The 25,980-nt window shown below is 38.5% G+C and overlaps 1 protein-coding gene across 1 annotated transcript in view; it reads left to right on the top strand.

Annotated features, from left to right (window-relative positions):
- Positions 1 to 20,917, top strand: part of LOC140226689 (NLR family CARD domain-containing protein 4-like) — a 29,875-nt gene extending 8,958 nt beyond the window's left edge. Inside the window, exon 3 of the mRNA XM_072307128.1 lies at positions 20,840 to 20,917. Coding sequence (XP_072163229.1) covers positions 20,840 to 20,917 — 78 coding nt within the window. The remainder of the gene's footprint in view (positions 1 to 20,839) is intronic.
- The last annotated feature ends 5,063 nt before the right edge of the window (positions 20,918 to 25,980 follow it).

Raw genomic sequence — 25,980 nt, 5'->3', positions numbered from 1 at the left:
CTCCCTTCTGTATTTTGACTCTATGTTCATCAAAAACGAAACTGTCCCTGCATATCCTACCCGGTAATCCAGTAAATGTCAATGCCTTTAACCAAAACTATTTTCGCTAAATCTGTATTTTCTTTTATTGTTCCGAAATTTCGGATTTCTCTTGATAGTAGTATAAAAGAAGTTTTAAGTTTGAATGCCTTTACCATTGAACTAAAGACATTTTGAAGAAATGTTACACTTCACTTTTAGCATTTTTTTAAAACCACAATCGTCTATCGTTTACCACAACTCCATGTAGCACTTCTTTATTTTGAGGAGCTTATATCTCATACCTCACGTGCCCTGGTTTTGACCCATCATCTTCCTCTTCCCTCTCGCTTTTCTCTGTCCATGTACCGTGAAGGTAGTCTATTCCTGTCATTCATTACTCACCTTTCCTCTTTCCCTCATTACAAGGGATTTATCTCGTGTGTGTTCATGTGCAGTGCACTCCCGTTAGGACGAAATGCCCAGGACCGACAGTTGTTTGTTTGTTTGTTTGTTTTGTTTTGTTTTTTTTTTTTTTCGTTTTAGCGAAATATCGTTATAATAATATGCAATGTATAACGAAAAGAAGGAAACCACGCATAAAAATAAATTTCTGTTTGTTGAATCCTCATCATACGCTGGAAAGCTATGTGAAATGGGAGAGTACCTTTTTAATTTCGTTTAAATATTACATTTTAAAAAGAGCATAAAGTTGTTTGTGTTGTCACACATGTGTAGAAAATGACGGTGTAGGATTTGGTTACAGTTCGATATTCCAAAGGTTATTTATTATTTATTTATTTTTTTTTTTACTTAACTACGTTACTCCGAAGGCTCCTTATTCCGAAGTTTTGCCATTCCCGGGATTCCGATGGTTTGTTTATCTGAAGGTTCGCATTTCCGAAGAATCATTATTCCGAAAGTTCATAATTTAAGTTAAAATTATATATTGTTCATTTTCCGAAGGTTCGTTGATCTGAAAATGAAATGAGGTTCGTCATTCTGAAGGTTAACTATAAATTAAAAAAAAAATGAGAAAGGTTCACTATTCAGAAAGTTCGTTGTTCCGAAGGCTTTTTCATCCGAAATGAAATAAGGTTCGTTATTCCGAAGAAAGTTTGTTAATGAAAAAAAAAAATAGACAGGTTAGTTATTTCGAAGATTTATTTATCTTAAGACGATTATAAGGATTGCAATTCTTAAGTTTTGTTAGTGTACTCACCTTTTTCCACCATGGATTAACGATTCTTTTTGTAATGTTCCGATTAACGAACGTTTAGAATTCCTATCATTTTCGGACTAACGAACCGTATAAGAATAAGAATAAGAACCATATTTTATCATGGGATTAACGAACCTTTGGAATAACGCCAAAATGTGCTTAATATTTCATTTCCGAACTATTACGGACATTTAGTTGTATCAAAATCTGTGTGTTTTGTATCAAAGGACTTCGGAACAATGAAACAAACCTTATCTGAATTCAGATTATTGTATTACAATAACGCAAGTTCCCCTCGGAAACTGTGCGTGATACACGGAGTGAACATACAATGATGTGAAGCGTTCGCTCACGCATGCAGAGACGCTATAAAAATGCTTGTTCCGCTACGCATTTTCGAATGCGATCCGCATTTCGTTGTAAAGGAGCACATTTCTTTTGTTTTTCTTTGTCAGTGGCGCTCAGAAAAGACTGCGTGGTAACGAAAATTTGGTTATAACCGTCTTCGTTATAAGCGAATTTTGTACCCTAGACTTTAATGGCGATAATTTTGGGACCAGAAGTTTTGCTTCGTTATAACGAAATTTCGTTATAACCGTGTTCGTTGTAACGGAAGTTCACTGTATCTTTATTTGTGTACTTCGTCTCTGTCTTAATTTGCTTTCTTTGCATTGTTTCATCAATTTTGTAACTATTTTACTGTTATACCGTTAACGCTCATTTCAGAATTGCCCTACTGCATCATTGGGCATTAACAACTAGTACTTATCAAGGATGTGGGAAGAGATTGTCACCTCCTTGGTATGATCACCGCGGAGCATTACCTCCCTTGACAATTACTCCTTATTAAAATTAGGCTCCAACCAATCACCCCTCTTACAGTAACTCTCCCCCAGAAAATTACGTCTCTCATTTTTATTTTCGAACAACGTTTGCTATTTGAATTGGAAAAAAAAAACCAACATTTTTTCATATCGTCTGGTTTTAGTCGAGACCTAACTTCAGGTTTTAAACATCTTTTGGGTGAGATAATTAGAAACCCCTTACAAAATATTAAAGAGCATGTTATTCCAAGAAGGTTTCATATTTTTGTGAAAAAAAAAAAACCCTCTTGAAATGGCCGGGATAAAACAGAGCAGCCCTATAATGCAAAAAGGATTCTGTCAACTACAACTCTCTATAGATCTATTCAAAAAGAGGGTGCAGGACAAAAGACTTCGTTAACAACTAGGGGTGTTTTGTAAAAAAAAAAAAAAAACAAACAAACAAACAAACAAACAAAAAATACCGTTAAACTCGTAATATTTTACTCTTTCTAATCAGACTAACTTATATTTGAACTTGATTTCAGTGTCGAGAACATTTAATTTGAAAACTAGCACAATTCTACTTGTATGTAAAACAAGCTGTAATTTTACTCTTATGACAGATTAGGGCACCGTTTGATAAAAGTTGCCAGTTATGACATCTTGTTAGTCTCTAATAATTTCAATAAAACCATGGGTTCTGCTTGATTGATAAGCTCAAGTCACTGACTTGTTACCATGGACCTGCTTTGATCGACCTACAACGAGTGGTAATTGTGTGGAACTGACAGCTTATCAGGACTGATAACTTTTATAAAACCGTGCCCGGATCCTATCAGAAATTATGGCTTTAATCGAAGGGTCCCTCGCTAATGTTAAGGGAATATGAATTGCAGTGCAATCAACTCTCCTTTTCGTATGTTTATCGTCTAATGTGTTATAACGGTAGAAAATGACAAGCCAAAAGAGTAAATGATGACAGTGTAAGAGAAAGGTGCATCTTCTGATATGGTGTTATGAACTTATGGAAAAATTACAACGGGTGGTAACTTTCGGGGGCGGGGTTCGGGGTATGGTTAAGGGGGGGGGGGGTAGTAATCTGGGTGGTATTTATCCTGGGGGTAGTTATCCGGGGAGTAATTATCCGGGTGGTAGTTATCCGGGGGGTAATTATCCGGGGGTAGTTATCCGGGGGTAGTTATCCGGGTGGTAGTTATCCAGGGGGTAGTTATCCGGGGGGTAGTTACCCAGGGGGTAGTTATCCGGGGGGTAGTTATCCAGGGGGTAGTTATCCGGGGGGGTAGTTATCCAGGGGGTATACATCCGGGTGGTAGTTATCTGGGGGGTAGTTATCCGGGGGGTAGTCATCCAGGGGGTAGTTACCAAGGGGGTAATTATCTGGGGGGTAGATGTCCTAGGGGTAATTGCCATTGGGGGTAGTTGCCCTAGGAGGGTAGATGACCGGGTGGTAGTTGTCCTAGGGGGTAATGGCCCTAGAGGGTGATTGTCCTAGGAGGGTAGTTGTCCGGGGGGTAGTTGCCCTAAGGGGGAATAGACCTGGTGGGTAATTATCCGGGTGGTAGTTATCCGGAGGGTGGTTGCCCAGGGGGTAAGTGCCCGGATACGGTCTCAATCACAGCCTGCGCGCCCGGCGCGCGATTATTATTATTTTTCTTTTCGTACGTGGAAACGCTACAGGACATGAATTATTCATAAGTTTAGCTGAAATTTTGATGTGGGCAAGCGCGTGGACGTTCTATGGCCTGGCCAATTTGTACAGGATGAACGGACTCACATACTGAGTACTCCACATACTGTACATTATTTACATACATGATCACGTGTGATCATTGCGTTGTACGTACGTGCTCGCTATTCAGTTTACAGTACTGTATTCGATTCGCAGTTCATTTATGAGCGCTCTACGTAACCGCTGGAAATATGCGGGGAGCTAACATAGCCGAGAGCTAGCTAGAGCATCGTGATTGTCAGCCAGGGCAGCCAACGTTGATAGGAGAGCAGGTACAAGTACATGCGTAGCTCACGTGAAATGTACACAAGTCACAACTAGAATACAACCATAGGCTTTTGGAATTTATGCCACATTACCTCTATTCCTACATGCATAAATGACCAAATAAGAGCTCTTTCGAAATCTTTTGCACGACCTTTTTTTTTTTTTTTTTTGTGGATCGGGTACTAGTATTCGTAAATACACCGCTACCACCGTTGGCCTACGCCGTTCTGTACTTGGCTATGATTTATGAAGCGGACGTGTATTCACAATCGACTTCTCAGTGCAGCTGCCAGTGAACATGGTGACTCGAGATCGAGCATCTCGAGTGCACTTTCGAATTACAACGATAATTAGATCATTACAAAGCCACATGTAAACTAATAATAGTAGACCGAACTTCAGTAGAGTCTAGTTCTGTGTTTTCAAACTGATCAGTTAATTAGAAGTACGTGATATGTCAGCGTGATTGTATCAGACGAACAAGGTGATGTGTGCACTGTGATGTGTGTTGTAGAGCTATCGCAAGCGACAATTATTTTCCTGCATGTTGTTCATTGAGATCGGACGAACCTCGTCGTGAGTGCAGTGACATGTTTACGCTAGAACGTATGTACATGCACAACACAGCACACACGCACACACACACACACACACACACACACACACATACACAGGTACTACTACTACTGCTATTACTACTATAGGTAGATCGCTGCATGTGTACACAGAGTGTAGGGCTGTGCGAGTCTACGTCTCGCTAGTTGAGTCCATTCATTGTGTACAAGTTGGCCAAGCTGGAACTCAATGCGCTTGCGCACTTTAGTTTTTCAGCTCAACTTCTGAATAATTCATGTCCTGTAGCGTTTTCATGTACGAAAAAAAAAAATATTCGCAGCCCGGCAGTGTAAACGGACATAATTGCGGGGCCCGGCCTCGAATATTTTTTTTTTCGTACATGGAAACGCTACAGGACATAAATTATTCAAAAGTTGAGCTGAAAGACTGAAGTGCGCAAGCGCATTGAGTTCCATCTTGGCCAACTTGTACACAATGAATGGACTCGACTAGTGAGACGTAGACTCGCACAGCCCTACTCTCTGTGTACACATGCAGCGATCTACCTATAGTAGTAGTAGCAGCAGTAGTAGTACCTGTGTATGTGTGTGTGTGTGTGTGTGTGTGTGCGTGTGTGTTTGTGTGTGTGTGCTGTGTTGTGCATGTACATACGTTCTAGCGTAAACATGTCACTGCACTCACGACGAGGTTCGTCCGATCTCAATGAACAACATGCAGGAAAATAATTGTCGCTTGCGATAGCTCTACAACACACATCACATTGCACACATCACCTTGTACGTCTGATACAATCACGCTGACATATCACGTACTTCTAATTAACTGATCAGTTTGAAAACACAGAACTAGACTCTACTGAAGTTCGGTCTACTATTATTAGTTTTCATGTGGATTTGTAATGATCTAATTATCGTTGTAATTCGAAAGTGCACTCGAGATGCTCGATCTCGAGTCACCATGTTCACTGGCAGCTGCACTGAGAAGTCGATTGTGAATACACGTCCGCTTCGTAAATCATAGCCAAGTACAGAACGGCGTAGGCCAACGGTGGTAGCGGTGTATTTACGAATACTAGTACCCGATCCACAAAAAAAAAAAAAGGTCGTGCAAAAGATTTCGAAAGAGCTCTTATTTGGTCATTTATGCATGTACGAATAGTGGTAATGTGGCATAAATTCCACAAACCTATGGTTGAAAGAAAGACATTATTCAGAGGGGTCAAGGTTCAGATGCAAGTTTCTTCACTTTGTCTCCCTCTACAAATTAAATTTGTTAAGATCGCAACTGCTGATCTGTAAATTAACAAACATGTCGGGAAAAAAGGAACCAGCGGGACTCGAACCTGTCATCTACTGCTTTCCGGGCACCGACACTACCATCAGGCTGTCCCTGGTTGCCGGCAGTGACACGATGAACATGGAACAAATACCAAAGCTCCGTAATTCCGACATTGTTATGTTAAGTAGTCCAAGGCGGACAAGGCATATTAAATGAAAGAAAGACATTATTCAGAGGGGTGAATGTTCAGATGCAAGTTTCTTCACTTTGCCTCCCTTTACAAATTAAATTTGTTAAGATCGCAACTGCTGATCTGTAAATTAACAAACATGTCGGGAAAAAAGGAACCAGCGGGACTCGAACCTGTCATCTACTGCTTTCCGGGCAGCGACACTACCACCAGGCTGTCCCTGGCTGCCGGCAGTGGCACGATGAACATGGAACAAATACCCAAGCTCCGAAATTCCGACATTGTTATGTTAAGTAGTCCAAGGCGGTCAAGGCATATCAAATGAAAGAAAGACATTATTCAGAGGGGTGAAGGTTCAGATGCAAGTTTCTTCACTTTGTCTCCCTCTACAAATTAAATTTGTTAAGATCGCAACTGCTGATCTGTAAATGAACATAACAATGTCGGAATTTCGGAGCTTGGGTATTTGTTTCATGCTCATCGTGTCACTGCCGGCAAGACTTGAAACAATGCATAGATATAGGCCTTACTGTACGTTTAGATCCATGTCCATGAATACTTGGGTGTTTTATAATCCTACGTAGTGTGCGGAATCTTTACGGTACGCGCGTACGCAGATTTTCGTTGAGTTTGAGATGTGCTAGATCTACCGACCTACTTTCTTCAGTACTTACGCAAAACGGCGTATTTAGCGGTTCTGTTGCAAACTTAAAATGCTTCTAATTCAGCGGCTGTAGCGCTAATAATACTGCGTCGCACTAGCAGACTACGCTTTCGTGGCCATGGCAAACAATCATGTTTTTGTTGTTTGTTTTGCTTAAAGTATTGTATTGTTTTTAAGCAGACAGCATCGGAAACCAGCCTCGTCCTGTGTTTTTTTGTTTTGACTAAATCAATAATTAAGTCATGGTGATCACCTATAACTATAATCGACTGTTAAGTCTCTTCGTAAAACGGAAACTTGCGGTTGATTTAAAGTTATAGCGGACTTCAAGTTGGATAAAGTTAGCGTTGATTTCATAATCAACGCTAACTTTATCTTGATAAAACAGGGCCCAGAGCGGGTTGATAGATATCAATCAACCCGCTCTGGGCCCTACGTATGTGTGTTGTGTGTGAGCTTTCTTGTGTTTACGTATTTAAGGCCCCAGTCTCATAATGCTCTGGGTCCGGCGTTACGTCCAAATACAATGTATAAAACGTCTTTTTTTTTTTTTTCCTGCGGACACCCGGCACATACGGGAAAAAATATGAGGTCGATACGGAGAGATACGAACAAATGCGGATACTTGTGTCCACTTGCGGATATTCTTACAAATTGGTACGTAATTTTGGTCTTTCAAATTGCATAAAGTTCCGAATAGTTCGGAATACTTGCGGAGAGTTGCGACTATTTACGGAGAGTTGCGGATATTTTCGGATAGTTACAGATTGTTAAAAATAATTATGTACAATATGACGATCCCTGCCAAGTCAATGTATTTTGACAGAAAATTTATCACATATTGGACTGTCTTACATTGTACACTGGCGAAAACTGAAATTGAATTTACGTACAAGTTGTAAAAAGTTTTCTCATTTCTTTCATTTGCTTTACAGTAATGAAAGATATATGAAATTTTGAACTTGAAGTTCGAATTTTATTTGTGCAGCTCAAATATTGATAAACATTATAAATGTAAAGACTAAATAACATAATTATACCACAAATAGAATACTATCTAGATCGATAAGTTAAACAGAGTAAGAAAATATTACCTACAGTCATGGAATAGACAAACTGTGGCTATGCTGTCAATGTGCAGCGATATTCATGACTTTCTGGGTAATGTTAATGAGATTGTTATAATAAAGCAAAAACCTATTACATTTCCAGAAAAAAAAAATCATTAGGACATTCGGACACCCCTCCCACACCCAGATACAATATTAAAAAAAAAAAATAAAATGCTATATCCACGGAACGTAAAGTGGGTAAGACTATAGGGAAATACTAAATTCGTTCTCATTTTATATCATTTATCGCTGTCCCACACCTTCCCGGCCAGAAAAGTGAAAAAAATGCTGTCACCTCATCCCCAACCCAAAAATTGCTTTCCAAGTGTCGAAAAATATACATTCAAATAGTACAAGGAAAAAAAAAAAATGTTCAGCACCAATGGTCAAGCGAGGTCATGCGTATATGGGTTCCACCTAAAATGACCATATGTGACCGGCGACAACGGTTTCAGGCAAAAGTCGGGAATTTTGAAAATTCATTTTTTCACTGAATCACATTGCCCATTTCCTAAGCTTTGCATTGATATAAAACACTTGTATTCTGCGGCACCATAAGTGGGCATAGAAAGAGAAATAAAATGCACTTTTTAAGTTCTTAGCCTGACAAAATTGCGAGAAAACAGGCTTTGAAGATTCACCTCTTTCTCAAAGACTATGTCCGAGCGGCGATTCGAGGGGAGAATCACCCATCCGTACGATGGTGCCAATCGATGTTAAGCTCCGCCTCTAGCAACCACATCGCCTTCTGATTGGCTCACTGAGAGAGTCAAATTTCCCGGGCACCTTCCTCGGAGCTCAGCATATGGAGCCGAAAAACAATGCGTTTCCCTCAGGTTTGTTTACAGTACGTCTTTCAAGATGGCGAATACGATAATTGCACGTACAGCTGTATGGTGCACATGTACATGTGTATTTGGTGCACGCATTACGCAATGGCATCCACACGCCATGACCGTGTGCATGTAACAGGAGCGGTGGCGAATCCACACATTTACAAATCGCGTTTTCATTGTGGTTGATTTGTCTATATCATTGGCGACCCTTTTGAAGGCAGAAAATTGCTTGTGCTGGCAAGGGTCACGCTTCCTGTTTGTTTTGCTTTTACAAGACATGCATATGTTGCTTTGTTCGGTGATGTTAATTAAACTAAAACAAACAAACAAACTCGACTCGTTAGTTTGGCGCGATCTTGACGTGTAGTATTTGAATATAATTAGTCACATGTGACCGCTCCTTTCCTCTCATGTACCTTCCATTGAGTCAGTCTGCTGTCATAATTTTTACTACATGTACAAGTAGACAAGTTTGAGAATATCTAGTGTTCTTTTCACACGGTTATGTCATGCTACATGATTTTTGTTTCACTTCCGTTGTCGAACATTGCGGTAGAATAGTTTGGATAGAAAGCCAAACGAAGAGCACGCACTACAGAGCGAGCGTACATAAACCACTATAGCAATAACAACGGAGCATGTAATCGTGCACGCGTGGACAAAGCATTGCCAAAACGCTGTGCATGGCCCGTGTCTCCGAAAGCCGAATTATGTAAATGTATGCGACGCACCAGCCAATCACATGCGAGACCCCGCGCCGTAGCAACGCTGGGGATGTTGGCGCAGAGTTCGAAAGAAGCTCGAAACTGACGAGTGCGATCCAACATAGGGTGCTTAAAATTCGATTTTCGATAGGAAAAACTTAGTCTTATGCTATGAAATTTAGTGTAGATGTAGAAAACATATCAAAGATTTGATTTCTGCAAAAAACCTAAATCGACAAAAATAATGGTCAAAATCTTTGTACCCCGCCTAGGAGGGAATTTTCTCCTGCGACTTTTGCCTGAAACCGTTGTCGCGGGTCACATATGTGGGAGAAATTTAGTAACTTGACATTGCGGTTCTGCCTCTCCACCGCTCCGAGTGTGTTGTAGCATTCCTTCAGGTGAATGCGCTGCAGCTTCGCAACGCGAGTTGTGTGGCTTCCCACGCGTCTCTGTGCTCCCATGCGAGTGGAAAACAGAAAACGTCGAAGGACGTCATCGTGTACAGCATCCGTAACTCTCCGCAAATATCCGTAAGCGGAAGAAAGTGTTGTGATAAGTTAACTTGAGGTTAATTTCGAATACTTACGGTGGACCTAAACGAACGCAAACGGAAGGGAGGTAAATGTTTTGCGGATAGTCTGCGTTCAAGCTGTGGAGAGTTACGTTCAGTTACGGGTAGTCACGTTTGGTTACGGTTACCTTACATAAGTCTGCGTCCGTGGAGTCCCTCTGCGAAATTTGAACATTTTAAAATTTCGCAGGTTTTCCGCCTTCATTTTACGTTTCTTTACAGACGAGTTACGGACAGTTACGTCTACATACGTCCCTGTGAATGCCTGCGTCCACGAAACATTCAAGCAACACAATTCCCACAACACACGCAGCGCTCCATCACACACACACACACACACAAACACACACACGCACAGACGGGCACTAAATTATCATGTGCACGCGCACATACACACTTCCTTGAAACCTCACCATGACTTTTTACATGGCATGTTTGCATGGATGTAGCCATGTAAGTTATGTGCAAGTATTTCCATGACTATGTCCAGAACGATATTATCCAGCAAAATGTGCTTCGAGGGCGGGCGACAATCCGTGCCGCCAGCCCTCGTCACGGATTGTCGCCAGACGACAATCCGTGACGGGGGCGACAATCCGTGCCGCCAACGCCCGTCACGGATTGTCGCCCCGAGCAGGAGGCGACAATCCGTGTAGGGGCGACAATCCATGTCGCAACAGATGTGATTAATACCTAAATCGTGTACAGGTAAGTTGGAGGTGAGTTGAATATGAAAGCATAAATTAGTTTTCTTAAATCTGTAATTGATGTGAAAGGTGAGTTGAAAATTTGGGTAAATTTGGGCCCCCTGAACAAGATTGAAGTTTGAACAGGAACCAGTTATGATTATGTGAGTGTGTGCTTACAATGACTCTGATATTATGTACATAAATACCACGAATACCACCTTTTTTAGAGCTCTGCTGACGAGGCTTCTGAACTCTCGCTCCAAAGGCTGCGTTTATCAACTTTCCTCTGTTTAAACGGCTTTCAAAAGCCGTTTCCAAAGCCCTTTAGAAACGGCTTCCGAAAAGGTTGCGTTTATCAACTCTTCGCGAACACGATAACTGGCCTGTCACTGCACAGCTGCATTGCGCAATTCAACCCGAGGAGAAGAGGTCATATAGGGCGTGCATTGTCCGTAACTGCAGTACAATACTGCCAAAGCTGTTTGCAAAATAGCTTTGCGTTTATCAGATTCAAAAGGCTTTGGCTGCGTTTATCAACTTCCCCCTGTTTAAACGGCTTTCGAAAACCCTTTCCAAAGCACTGTACTATTAATGTGCCGCTTGTTTTCTAAGAAGGGACGGCGAAAAGCAGTTACCATCATAAAGACATATCTTCCTTTGGGAGTGACAAGCCATGATGCAATGCCACATGAATCAATTGTCTTCCTATCTGTGAGGCAGCTCCAGTTTCGCACATACTTCAAAATAATTTCTGAGTGGCGGCATGAGACTTTGGCTGCGTTTATCAACTTTCCTCTGTTTAAACGGCTTTCAAAAGCCGTTTTCAAAGCCCTTTCGAAAGCCGTTTCCAAAGCCCTTTAGAAACGGCTTCCAAAATAGTTGCGTTATCAACTCTTCGCGAACACGATAACTGGCCTGTCACTGCACAGCTGCATTGCGCAATTCGACCCGAGGAGAAGAAGTAAAGCGAAGGCGGGCATTATTCGTAACTGCAGTACAATACTGTCAAAGCCGTTTCAAAATAGCTTTGCGTTTATCAGCTTCAAATGGCTTTGGCTGCGTTTATCAACTTCCCCCTGTTTAAACGGCTTTCGAAAGCCCTTTCCAAAGCACTGTACTATTAATGTCCCGCTTGTTTTCTAAGAGGGACGGCGAAAAGCAATTGAATATATGAATATAAGAACGACCCAAGTCCATGGAAGACCATTTCGAGTAAACTAAAAAAAACTTCATATCTTTTTTATTTGTCCAATAATATTCTATTTCACTGTGATGGGAAGGCAACATTGTATATACAAATTAGAACATATATTATTATGACAACATTTACATTAATTGTGGAGAGACTATTTTGTGTGGTGGACTTGGGTCGTTCTTTGATTCATATGGACTTGGGTCATTTTTTTGATTCATATACATGATATTGTGCTATAGAAATGAGAGAAGGATGAGAGAGTGCGCTATTATATGAATGCAAGAATGACCAAAGTCCTTCATTCTTACATTGATATAAGATTTAACTCATTCATTTCAGGCACTTCCGGGGGTGATTAGGATTTATCATTATAAACAAGATGAGTCCTTGCATAAGCTACAATTTCCCATGTCAAACTGAATTTGGCCAAAAATTGGACTTGGGTCGTTCTTATATCCAGGTCTTCAATTACCATCATAAAGACATATTATCTTCCTTTGGGAGTGACGAGCCATGATGCAATGCCACATGAATCAATTGTCTTCATATCTGTGAGGCACTTCCAGTTTCGCAAATACTTCAAATATTACTGAGTGGCGGCATGAGACTTTGGCTGCGTTTATCAACTTTCCCCTGTTTAAACGGCTTTCAAAAGCCGTTTCCAAAGTCCTTTAGAAACGGCTTCCAAAATAGTTGCGTTATCAACTCTTCGCGAACACGATAACTGGCCTGTCACTGCACAGCTGCATTGCGCAATTCGACTCGAGGAGAAGAAGTAAAACGAAGGCGTGCATTATTCGTAACTGCAGTACAATAAGACAAAGCCGTTTCAAAACAGCTTTGGCTTTATCAACTTCAAAAGGATTTTACAAACAGGTTTATGAAAACCTGTTTAGGGTAACCTGTTTGGAAAGGCACAAATTTGCAGCTTTCGAAAAGGCTTTCCGAAAGGGCTTTCAAAACAGCTTGGCCTTTATCAACTCGAAAACAAAAATCCTTGAAAGCTGTTTGGAAAACCTGTTTCTGCCGAGAAGAAAGAGTCACCAGAGACGCATGAGTGCTTTATTCTAACTAATTCATGATGGTTTGCCCTGGGCACTTCTAGTCTGAGTTCATGGTAAAAGGTAAAATGAAAGAACATGCATACACTCATTTCAGGATAAAAATGGTTAAAAAGGACCAGCTGTGATAATGGAATTTCTCATGAATCTGTAATAGAGCATTCCAATCCTGGCCTTTTTTCAGGACCAGTGTCAAGGTGTTAACCGAAAAACGGACCTGTCACCATAGAAGCAGAAATTGCACACCTCTAAGCTATTGAAGGAGGATTTAACATTGTCTGAGTATGTTGGTATTATGGTTTGTTGTCAGGTGTTGCCAAGATGATTTCATTATTGGTCGCAACATATCCATTCAGATGGAATCGACTGTCATTAGACATGAGAAAATAAGGCAGATAACCAGGAGTAAGAGAGTGACGCCAAAAGCTGACGGCATAATGCAACCCTTCTGGGCAAATCATCTGGTGTTAGATGATGGAGGACCGGAAGATGATAGGGTCTTGCATGAATACCCTGCTTAAGGATTCTCCTAACTGAGCTATATAAAATATCATCCAATTGAGATGCCATTTACATAAGAGAGAATACTCTGCCTTCATCCAAAATCGCCTGAATTTATCTATGTGTATCATTGTTCTGTGCTGTCCTGGTGCGACCCGAATATTTTTTTTCCACCTGTCCAAAATTGTCCGATGTTGTGTAAATTTGCTGATGATGTTCCGGATGCTCCTTTGTGAGGAGTATTGGCCAAACGCCAGCTAGTGCTGTTGTTGAGTGGCGACAGTGCTCTCCCTACAAAAAAGAAAAAAAAAACAAAAGCAAAAACGAAATTAGAATGAAAACATTTTGTTTTGTCTTATACATGGTGACAGGAAGCAAAGAAAATCAATGAGAGTATACACTTGTGTGTATGGAGCCTTAAATAAATCTACAGTGAAACAAATCGTCCAAATGAAAAAATGATGCTGAACTCTTTACCAATAAAGAAAAAATGGTAAAGAGTTAATTTCATAATCTCTTCTTATCAAAAAGACAGTTAGACAGGTTTAACAAAATGAAGAACTTTATATCATATATAAATGCTTGTTTATATCCTAAATTTAGTGATATGTGAAGCAAAATGAAAAAAAAAATGACTTCCAGCTGGAATAAAATTGAGTATCTGAATATAAGAACGACCCAAGTCCATGGAAGGCCAGTTCGAGTAAACTTGAAAAAAAAATCTTCATATCTTTTTTATTTGTCCAATGATATTTTATTTAAATGTGATGGGAAGGCCACATTGTATCTACAAATTAAAACATTTATCATTATGACGATTTAATTGTGGAGAGGCCATTTTCTATGATGGACTTGGATCGTTCTTTGAATCATATACAGGATAGGCTGCTATATGAGATGAGAGAAGAAATGAGAGAGGGCACTATGATAGGGAAGACATCAATAATTATAGACCAATATCTTTGTTATCCATTATCTCTAAATTATTAGAAAAAGTTGTACATTTTAGACTCTTGGATTTTCTGAATAAGCATACGATTATTTCAAATAATCTATTTGGTTTCCGGCAACAACACAACACATCCCATGTAGTTCTTACTTTCCTAGACAAAGTCTCCAAAGCCATTGATAATTATTATCATACTAAAGGTGTGTTCCTGGACTTCTCCAAGGCCTTCGATACCATTGAGTACAAAATACTCCTTTACAAATTATCTCATTATGGTATTGGTGGCATGGCCTTGGAGTGCTTCAGGAGTTACCTTACCAATCGCAAACAATTTGTTTATATTGATGGTCACAAATCTGCTATGCATGATATCACTTGTGGTGTACCGCAAGGAAGTTTACTTGGTCCACTTTTATTTGTTCTCCACATCAATGATATCATAAATTCATCAAGTATTCTTTCCTTTTTATTATTTGCTGATGATACAAATGTGTTCGTTTCTAGCTCTGATCCAGTGTATTTGATCGATACTATGGGCATCGAGATAAAAAAGTTACTTCATTGGACTAGAGCTAACACATTGTCAATTGATCTTCAAAAAAATAAATGTATGCTTTTCAGTAATTCTTTAGAAAAGTTATCTCAGAATATTTATTTGGACAATATAGCCATAGAAGAAGTTTCTTCAATTAGATTTGTAGGTTAGATTCTTGATAATTAGCTCACCTGGAATTTGCATATCGATTCAATTTGCCGCACAATTTCTAGAAATGTGGTTGTTATCAATAAAGTTAAATTCTATTTTCCGAAAAATGTTTTGTTAATGTTATATTCATCTTTGATCTTACCCTATCTGAACTATGGCATTCTCGCCTGGGGCAACACTTACTCCTCATATTTAGAAAGAATATTATTATTGCAGAAAAAAGCTCTTCGTATCATTTGTACAGAATCGTGGAGATGTCATAATAATGACTTGTTTCATCAAAATAATATTTAAAAAATGAAGGATTTATATTGTTTGAATTTAGGTCAGTTTATGTACAAATTAATAAATCACTCCCTTCCTTTGATGTTTGACTCTATGTTGATCCAAAATAAAACTGTACATTCATACCCCACTAGACAAACCAATGAATTCCATTTACCACTGTTTAGGACAATTTTTGGAAAGTCTATATTCTCCTTCGCTGGACCTAAACTCTGGAATTCCCTTGACAGCAGTATGAAAGAATCTCTAAGTTTCAACACTTTTACTTCGAAATTAAAGAAAATGCTTATTAATTCTTATATTACTGGGGATTTGCATTTTGAAAGGTCCTAACTGATTTCTCTTGCTGCTAACGCCTTTATTTTGTTTACTTTATTTCATAACCATTATGTTACAGGCCCGTAGCCAGGATTTTTCAAGGGGGGGGGGGGGTGCGGTCACTAAAAAAACGGACCTTCGGTACCAATACCAATGATGACACACACACACACACACACACACACACAATTATATATATATATATATATATATATATATTCTTTGGACGACCGAATTACAAAAGTTGTATAAGAATTTGCGCGCGAAGCGCGCCGCAAATTGTGAATTTTGACTGTTTTAATGACGTTTTAAAGTCTCGAGGAAATTTGTATTTTTGTCTGTTGCATGCAATCGCGTTACGGTATTTCATCTAGGAAATAGTAAAAACTCATTTTGCCAGGAAGTTGCAAAGTTTAATTGTGTTCGAGACTCTGCGCGCGTAGCGCGCCGCAAAATTGAGAATAGTGATTTTCCTGGTGTTGCTTTAACTTTTATTTTTTCTATTGTATACCCGCGTTAGCAGGCCTGAAGCCTGGTATGCGAGTTTGTCAAAAACGAAAACAAATAAGAAAATTTTTAAAATAAAATGAATTGTAAATGTGAACCATTTATATTTTGCCTCTTTGTGGTAGGATATTTCCAGCATTTCCGAACTTTCAAATAATCATTTTAGATTTAATAATATTAAAGGCAGTAGATCCGATTCGCAAACATCTCCAATATCAGTCAAATTTCATATTAACCATCATGCTAAGAAGGTTTTCTTTGTGAAATTTGGAGGTCAGTGAAATTCAAAAATTAAACATCCGTTAGCCATTGGAAGAAGTTGAGTGCAAATTCAGACCTCAGGCTTGATGCTCAGATGTTTTCCTATTTGATTTGATCTGTCTTACTGTGCACACTAAGATACATACTGGAATGGTTATTTCTTATTTATTAAATTATAGTAGCATATTTTGTTACTAGCTGTCTCTAGGCATTTTCGAACTTTGGCTGCAAAGAGATCCACTACCTTTAAGTTAGAAGAGAGATAAGTAAATAATTATAAAATAAATAAACAAAAAAGAATGAGTTTCTTTTGTAATACTGTCTGACAAACTTTTTACTTTACCGTTTTACTTCATAGCTCAGCACTTTCCATTCTCTCTCATACCCTCTTACCCATTACATTTAAATGAAATACAACTAAAATGAGTTTGCGTGCCTGCATAATACTCTTTGGAAATTATAAGTGAAAATGTTCTTAGGTTTTGGCTCACTTTAAAATGAGAACCAATAGAACTGTCACAACATGAGAAAATGTATAAGTAATAATCAACGCTACATTTCCGAATTTGGCCTGCAAAGAAATCCGCTACCTGTAAGTTTGAAAAGAGCTTAGTAAATAATGATAAAATAAACAACAAAAAAGAATGAGTTTCTACCGCCGTATACAGAACAGAGCCTGAAACGGTGCAGGCTCAAGAAATCGTTTGTACTATAATACGTACGTCTTGAAGTACTGTGTGATACTGTAGACTCAGACTTCTACAAAGCTGTACGTGAGAATTGTAATCCAATCCGACTCATTACCTGAGATATTTATGAAAATATATCAATAAAGAATGTAAATTAAATAACGATGCGTCACAATGCAGTCTAAGACCCCGTTAAAGTGCGGGGCCGAGCCTCGCAATTTTGTCCGTTTACACTGCTGGGCTCGGCCGCGCTTTTAATTCAAACCTTTCAATATTTTGTCGTAGTGGCGCTCTGCTTGTAAACAAACGCAATTTGGTATAGCCTGGTTTTCAGACCCTTTGCCAACTGGATTCCGTGGCGACGAAGTCGCCGTTCGGGCAAAGGCCTTTGCCGAAGGAAAAATCCTTTGCAGGATAAAAACCACCTTAAATTATACTAGTTTTTCACGTTGAGGGGGTTGATATCGTGAATAGCGAAATTGTACGGGCAGAGGGTCTGGAAGCCAGACTAAAATTGGCCGCGCATTTGGCCCAGTTTGCGTTTACACCAAGAAGAGGCCGGGCTCGGCCGCGGCTCGGCCGCGGCCGAGACCACCTCCAGAGCGAGGCCAAATGCGAGGCCAATTTTGGCATCGCATTTGGCCTTTTGCGCGTTTACACTGAAGCGGGGCTGGGCTCGGCCGCGGCCGAGCCGCGGCCGAGCCTCGCACTGTAAACGGGGTCTAACGCTCTCACAATGCTATCATACATAGGGTTTTTCACTGACTGTTTTTACTCCGGAGCTCTTGCAATATTCAGGCTTTTGTAACACTATCTGACAAACCTTTTACTTTACAATTTTACTTCATAGCTCAGCACTTTCCATTCTCTCTCATACCCTCTTACCCATTACATTTAAATGAAATACAACTAAAATGAGTTTGCGTGCCTGCATAATACTCTTTGGAAATTATAAGTGAGAATGTTCTTAGGTTTTGGCTCACTTTAGAATGAGAACCAATAGAACTGTCACAACATGAGAAAATGTATAAGTAATAATCAACACTACATTTCCGAATTTGGCCTGCAAAGAAATCCGCTACCTGTAAGTTAGAAAAGAGATTAGTAAATAATGATAAAATAAACAACAAAAAAGAATGAGTTTCTACCGCCGTATTCAGAACAGAGCCTGAAACGGTGCAGGCTCAAGAAATCGTTTATATACTATAATACGTCTTGAAGTACTGTGTGATACTGTTGACTCAGACTTCTACAAAGCTGTAAGTGAGAATTTTAACCCAATCCGGCTCATTACCTGTGTTTTTTCATGAAAAAATATGAATAAAGAATGTAAATTGAATAACGACGCGTCAGAATGCAGTCTAACGCTCTCACAATGTTATCATACATAGGGTTTTCCCTAACTATTTTTACTCCGGAGCTCTTGCAATATTCAGGCTTTTGTAATACTATCTGACAAACTTTTTACTTTATCATTTTACTTCATAGCTCAGCATTCTCTCTCATACCCTCTTACCCATTACATTTTAATGAAATACAACTAAATCTAGTTTGCGTGCCTGCATAATACTCTTTGGAAATTATGAGTGAGAATGTTCTTAGGTTTTGGCTCACTTCAAAATGAGAACCAATCGAACTGTCACAACATGAGAAAATGTATAACTAATGATTTGTTGGAACCGTAAGCAAATGCCAGCTGAAGGCGAGTAGGCAAGTGTGTTTAAAAGCATTAGATTATGCACGGAGATCGTACAGTTACTTGATAGATGATCTTTTCTCGAATATTGGTACTAGCAAAAGGGCTAGAAAAAGCAGCTATTATAATTCGTTAGGCATGGATAATGGCCCAATGAGTGTTACAAGAGAACTGGAGTAAGACAGGTTTTTCATTTTGTTTTGTCTCTCCTGATCGTTCGTAAGAAATGCTAATTCATGACCACCTTTTCACAATTTGATAGGAGCATGCATTCATAATGGAAAATAGTTTACATGATAATCTATTCCCAGGCATTATCATGCCAACATGTACTTATATATACATGTACTATATCTTTGTGAGACGTAGATATAAAATGTCTCAGGTTTTCGATTATAGTAATTTCGAGGAAATTTCTTTAATTTTTATCATATATGTAAACTTGAGGCTATTAGATTTTCATCCACTTACCTCTGTTCCTGTGAAAAAATGCAAGTGTCAACCTCAATGTCATCCACGAATCGCACGTACTCGGGCGGCCAGCGGAAAAAAAAAAAAAAAAAAAAAAAAAAAAAAAAAAAAAAAAAAAAAAAAGAAGAAAAAAAAAAAAAAAACACCGGTCACACGCGCCAAGGGCCATGGCATGCAGTGCCAATATTATAATAGCTCGCACAAATTGATACATAACATTTGTGTTTGTGTGCATGGGGACGATCCGATGGTTCATACAACAAAAGGGTTTCGTACAATTATTTCGTACAATTAAGACCGATGTGTTGGCTCCGTGAGTAGAGCGGCTGCCCTCACAATCGGGAGGTCGTGGGTTCAAACCCCGGCCGCGTCATACCAAAAGACGTTAAAAGATGGGAGTTGCTGCTACCTTGTTTGCCGTTCAACAGTTGAAAAGGTTAGAGCAACGTCGATCTGGCGCTGCTCAGTGGCTGCCGGGCCCACGATCAATTGGGCAAAAAGAATTTCCTTTCTTGGACAATAAAATTTGGAGTTTATATCCAAAACAATTATTATTATTATTATTATTATTATTATTATTTCTAACATTGTTAAACGTACTCTTCCACATCTACGTAGCATATAATGTGTCTTTATATTTATTTGGATTGTTATCTTGAGAATTGCTAAAAACAGTTATTATGAAAAAGTGGACCTTTCAGAATTGGGGGTGGGGGTGCGTACGCACCCGACGCACCCCCACCCCCCCCCCCCCCTGGCTACGGGCCTGTGTTATATCATTCACATGAAGACAACTTCCCGGTAAGACCAAGGTCTCATGTGTCCTGGCTTGTAAGAGAGCTGCTTTGTTACTGTAGGCTATGTGTGTGCGTTTGAGTGCGTACTCGTTTTGTGTTCTGGTTCCCGTGGATTATGTTAAAATGTCTCGTGTATTACTATTATATTGCGACTACGAGGGGACTGCATTCTACAAGCTTGGCTTTTTAGCAGTCCCCTCCATTTCCGACCTTTATCTTTCTTATGATTCAGTCACATTTTGTCCTTGTACTTCTTCTACCAAAATATGTTTTTTTTTTTTGTTTCATGTAAACAAATGACGTGTATTTAAATTTCATTTGGACATGTAAAAGTTACTTTGTACTGACTTTGTGTATATGCAATGTCATATTATATGCTTTGGCCGGAAATGAAAATTAATAAAAAATGAATGCATGAAATGAATCAATGTAAGAATGACCCTAGTCCTGGACTTGGGTCATTCTTACATTCATATACGTTTTCAATCATTCATTTCAGGTACTTCTGGGGGTAATAAGGATTTATCATTTATATACAGGATGAGTCCATGCATAAGCTACAATTTCCCATGTCAAACTGAATTTGGCCAAGAATTGGACTTGGCTCGTTCCTATATATTCAGGTCTTCGATAATGTTATGGTGTTTGCAAGCACATGGAATCACGTGCTTACTTTTTTATGTGAATGCTTTTTCCCTCTACCGTGCATGAATTCAGACTAGCAGTGCCCCGAGCAATCCATCTGAATTATTGATTAAGCATTCGTGTGCCCGAGAGCGCGAGACTGACGCCTAGTCGTCAGGTGGTTAAGACATGCCCATTGTTCGGGGCCATTGCCATCAAACACTCACATACACATCGTTGGTTCATGTGCAAAGTTTATTTTCGTACAGAGGGTTAAATTTTGACCAAAATCTGAAACCTTACTTCAAAATCAATCTTAGATTTAATGAAACTGATTTATGTTTTCGCATTCAATCACTTCCAACAAAATTGTGCACTATTTAGCTCTTACTAATATCAATGATAGTTTTATCTAGATGAATAGTTTTTTGAACTATTACTAATCAAAAGTGGAAAATATTTTTTGAAACACCTAGTAGTTTTTGAGCAAGGATCAGAAGTGGGAAATGTGTATTGTAACACCTAGTATTAAGTTGATATCCTTAGATTCACACCATGAATTTTGTTATTACACAAATAGTAGAAGTTGTTAGTGCAAACATTTCCATTTTTATGGTGTTGACTGTGTATTACGTTCTCAGATTTAAGATAACAAGGATATTGACAGGAGATCCATAATTGCGACATTCAAATGACCATGTAGTAGCATTGTTTATGTGGGCTGTACCTCCATAAAATACAGTGGTGCTGCCTTTTTTTCTGTGTTAATGGAGCATAATGGACTTCTCTTGGGGTCTTGTTTGTATGAATAAGTAGTTAACGCTACATACAGGTTCACGAATACTATCTGAAAATATCTTATGATCTCTTGTTGCTTTCAGCAAAAGACGGTTGGCAGAGGTGTAAACTTTTTCTCAAAGCTCAAATCACTGGAATTGAGTTACGGCGAGTTTGATGACTTCTTAACAGCTATGGCTTTCCTGTCCTCACAATTAAAGGTAAAGCGTTTATAATACTAGCGTATTATATATGTATATATATATACATACATATGTACATATGAAGGGTTTGTTTGCAAAAACCGATAAGTCCATTTTTGAAGATTTTGAAGTACGATTTCTGTCATAAAGTACAAAATAATACCTTTTAAATGATATATTGGTCACTACATAAAAAGGTATATTTTTGAAGTTATGGTCAAAAGAAGCAAACATTTTCTTATTATTCTCTTTATTTTTCTTGACCTTTAATCGCAAATATCGCCATTTGGCAAATATGGACTTATCGGTTTTTGCAAACAAACTCTTCATATATATATATATATATATATGGGTCAGAATTTTGAACGATGTACAATTGAGCCAAAACAAGGCAAAATTTAAAAAGTAAGAAATTCTCCAAATTATTCATCTTAACTGAAAGAGTATCACTCAAGCTTTAATATGAACCCAATTATACTAGGATTTTCCCAGAGGAACAAGTTTTTATTCACCGTTGAAGTTTACCATGTCCAGAGCAGTGAACGTCCGTGAGGAATAGTACTGCACATACACTTGAATACCATTTAACATAGTTTGCAAAGATCTGATTCAGTTCAAAATCCTAACGAAATATCTTAAGGGACATGTGTACGTGCATGCAGAATATTAAGCTTGTACTCTTAACCTGTACGTAATGGTAGACAACTGATGATCTAACTAAATTCGTCGTTTCTGTTGAAATATTGCTCTTCCGCTAAACACTTTCTCCACTTTACGCGCAATTTACAGAAACTCAATATTTTGACCTCTTATTTCACTATCCCATACTTTAATCCTCACTCCCAAATAATAACACACCTTTTTAAGATGTATCTGATCTAGGCAGTCTCTATAACCCAACAAACATAGCATAGTTGTCATCACGGAGGTTCGCATGTAGCTCACGGACGTTCGGAACAAACAAGATGCAGCTCTCTTGAGTTGGAAACGCATTCTACTCACAACAAACAACAATTTCATGTCGAGAACAAACTCCTCTACAAAATCCTGAATAGATATTACCAATTCTCAATCATATAACACCTTGTTTATCTTCTCATACTGAGGAATCAAAGAAAACAATTTTTCCATCTCTCGTAAATGAATGTACAAACGTACGTGTAATCTCAGTGACGTAGTCCATCCTCGAGAACGAATATATTTATCAAAATTTCGTTATAATGAAGTAAAGATTCAGGTCCTAAATTTGTTATTTAAAGTCTACAATGCAAAATTTGCTTATAACGAACATGGTCACAACTAAAATTATGACAAAGAATTAACATAGAAAGACAACAGAAATGTGCTCCGTTATAGAAATACGAAGTTTAGCTGAGGAGGGCAAACGAATACGTTGGGAAGAAATCCGTCTATGTTTGCTCTTTGTGTTACAAACTGTTACCGAGGAGAATGTGCATTATTATTTTAGTCAGAAATGATAAAAGGTTCCATACTGCGAAGTTTCGTCATAGCAAGACAAAATAATTCCATGTAACTTGGATGGATGTTTGTGACTTCGATATTATACAATATGGTTTGTTATAATAAACATTTTGTGGCGCGTCATTTCGGAGGCTCGTTATTCATACAGTTTGTCAATACGAAAATTGATAGAGTTCCTATGATTATGAAGCTTTTTTTATTCGGTAAATAATAGGAATCTCCGAAGGTTAATCGAAAGGTTTATTAATTGGAACATGAAAAATCATGTTCGCTTATCCAAATTTGGAGAAACAAGTTAACAACTAAAATCCTCCAAATTTCAAAACCTCATAATAACCGTTTTCACCTAAACGAATATCAGGCCCTTTCCACTTTTAGAAGAACGGACCTAAAAATAATGATCCTTAACATTTATTTTTCGGACTAACAAACTTTCGGAATAAGGACATTTTTAATAACAAACCTCCTTAATTAACTACAAACTTTTTTTTTTTCATTTTCGGAATAATAAACCTTTGGACATCGGAGTAACGAATCTTAGGAAGAGCGAACATATCAAAGTGCAACCTTAAACCTATTCTTAATCATTACTTTTTTAACATGTGATTTCAAACTAAGCACAAAAGCACAAACAAATTGACGATCTCTCTGTCTCTTAAATGTAAAATGAAAAAAAAATCTTGGAAAGAATTAAAAATGAACATTGCTTTTCATTCATTGATGAGTATAAAACAACACCATGTGATGACAAGCGGAGGATTTGTTTGTTTTCATCAGACAATAATTGTATACTGCATTATTTTTGTTCGCTTGTGACGGCATTTCGATGAATAAAAACATAAACAAACAAACAAAAACTTCTCCAGAGGAATTTGGTACAACGGGAGTGCACTGGCAATTCTTTTCTCTGTGTGTTGGAGCTCGATCCCTTCTCTGTTTCTCAGTCATTTTCATTCAACTGCTTCCGAGTCCTTTCGAAACTTTTCCATTTTTTAATTCAACACATGCCCATTACAGACTTCTTCCGTCATTATCCTGCATGTGATTATATAGTACTTTTCGGATTTGTTTTTGTTTGTTTTGTTTTGTTTCTGTTTTCTGTTCGGTCGCAGCATGTCCAGGCTATTGAGGAAATGAGAGAAAAATCGTCATGAAGAGAAAAATAAGAATGAATTAAGGCATTTAATATCATGACAATTACAGCGAACGTCCGTTATGGAGACCAAAACTGGATGTGTTCTGTTTGAGACGGCAGCTACCATACTCAAAAGATAAACACTTGGAGCACCTGTCACTAAAAAGTGGCACTGATCCTCTTTCTCCCACTATGTAATCCATTGATTTATTCTACCAACGAACATCCGTGACCAAAACGTTTTCCTTTTGTTATTACAAGTAAATTGAGTACTGAACATTATTCACTTTTGGGTATGAGAGGCTCGGTGATTTGGTAATATTTTCAACTAACATTAACTTTATGTGCAGTGATATATTTGTAATTATCAGAAATTTCCTTTCTCGGACAGAACATCCGTGAGCGAAACTTTCAGAACCTGTAACAGTACAAATTGTCTCCAGAACCTCATTAGAAAGACATTTAAATGCACAGAAATTACAGATTACACAAAATTCCATTTTCCTGTAACTTTGTTTTCAGTGTTTAGCTGTTTTTTGTATAATTAGAGGGAAAACAAGCGTAAAATTGTGAGTAAATTTTCAACTGTTTGTTCATCATGATCACATAACGCCTTAAAAATTCTGAAACTACTGCTCTAAACTCATTGTTTACTTTGTAAAACTTTATTTGTGGCTATTGGACCTAAAAGTTTTAAAGAATACAGGACACTTTCGGGACAAGTTATCCCTATCGGAGGGATTGCATACGTCACGGACGTTCGCTGGAATTGTCACGGACGTTCGTTCTACTGACAGGGTCATGTTCTAGGACGGATAACTAATCGGCACAGAGTACCTAGCCTTCCTAACTCTTTCAAAAATGTGAAAAGGTATTGTCAATGCAAATTATAAGAAATTTGACATCCTTACAACATATGTATTGCTCAGAGGGGGATCAGGAGGTTGTTTTTCAGAGAAAATATTAATTATTTGCTTGGTTTTCGGTGAATTGCATGGTCCAAAAACTGCGGACAAGCCTCAGTCGGCTCCAAAAATAAAATGCAGCTCCTCGGCTAGAGAGCCAAAGGTAAAATGCACCTTCGTCATCAAAACAAGATGGTGTCCCACTCGAAAACGTTTTAATCATCACGGACGTTCTTTTTTTCTCGGAGGTTCGTCTAAAAATATAATTTCGGTTCCCATTTGACAAAGGATGGACAGAAACTCAAAACAAACATATTATCGTGTGGCTAGATCTTAGTTGATTACGACTCAGAACAATATAGCCAATAACGTTTAATGGGATACGATCTTTATTAGAAAATAGCGGAAGCACGTCCGTGACGAAAACTGAGTATAATTTTGCATAAAATAATATTACGTCCCATGTACAGCCAGCAGACGTACAATTTTTGCAGGATATGTTCATTAGGTGGAACACCAAATTTTCGTATACATTACAGTTGGGACAACAAAGTAGAATTTGCAGCAGCGACAGAAATAAAAGCATCACGGACGTTCGTCTGTTTAGGACTTTGATATTTCAATTGTTCTCTGTGATTTTATACGTGCTCGTAAAGTTCTTATAATTTTGTGGTTCATACCCATGATATGTCAGATCCAGAACATGGTCAGATATTAGATGCCACATACGCT

The sequence above is a fragment of the Diadema setosum genome, chromosome 3, assembly GCF_964275005.1.
Source record: "Diadema setosum chromosome 3, eeDiaSeto1, whole genome shotgun sequence".
Lineage (NCBI taxonomy): Eukaryota > Metazoa > Echinodermata > Echinoidea > Diadematoida > Diadematidae > Diadema > Diadema setosum.
This window is presented reverse-complemented; position numbering and strand designations above follow the sequence as displayed.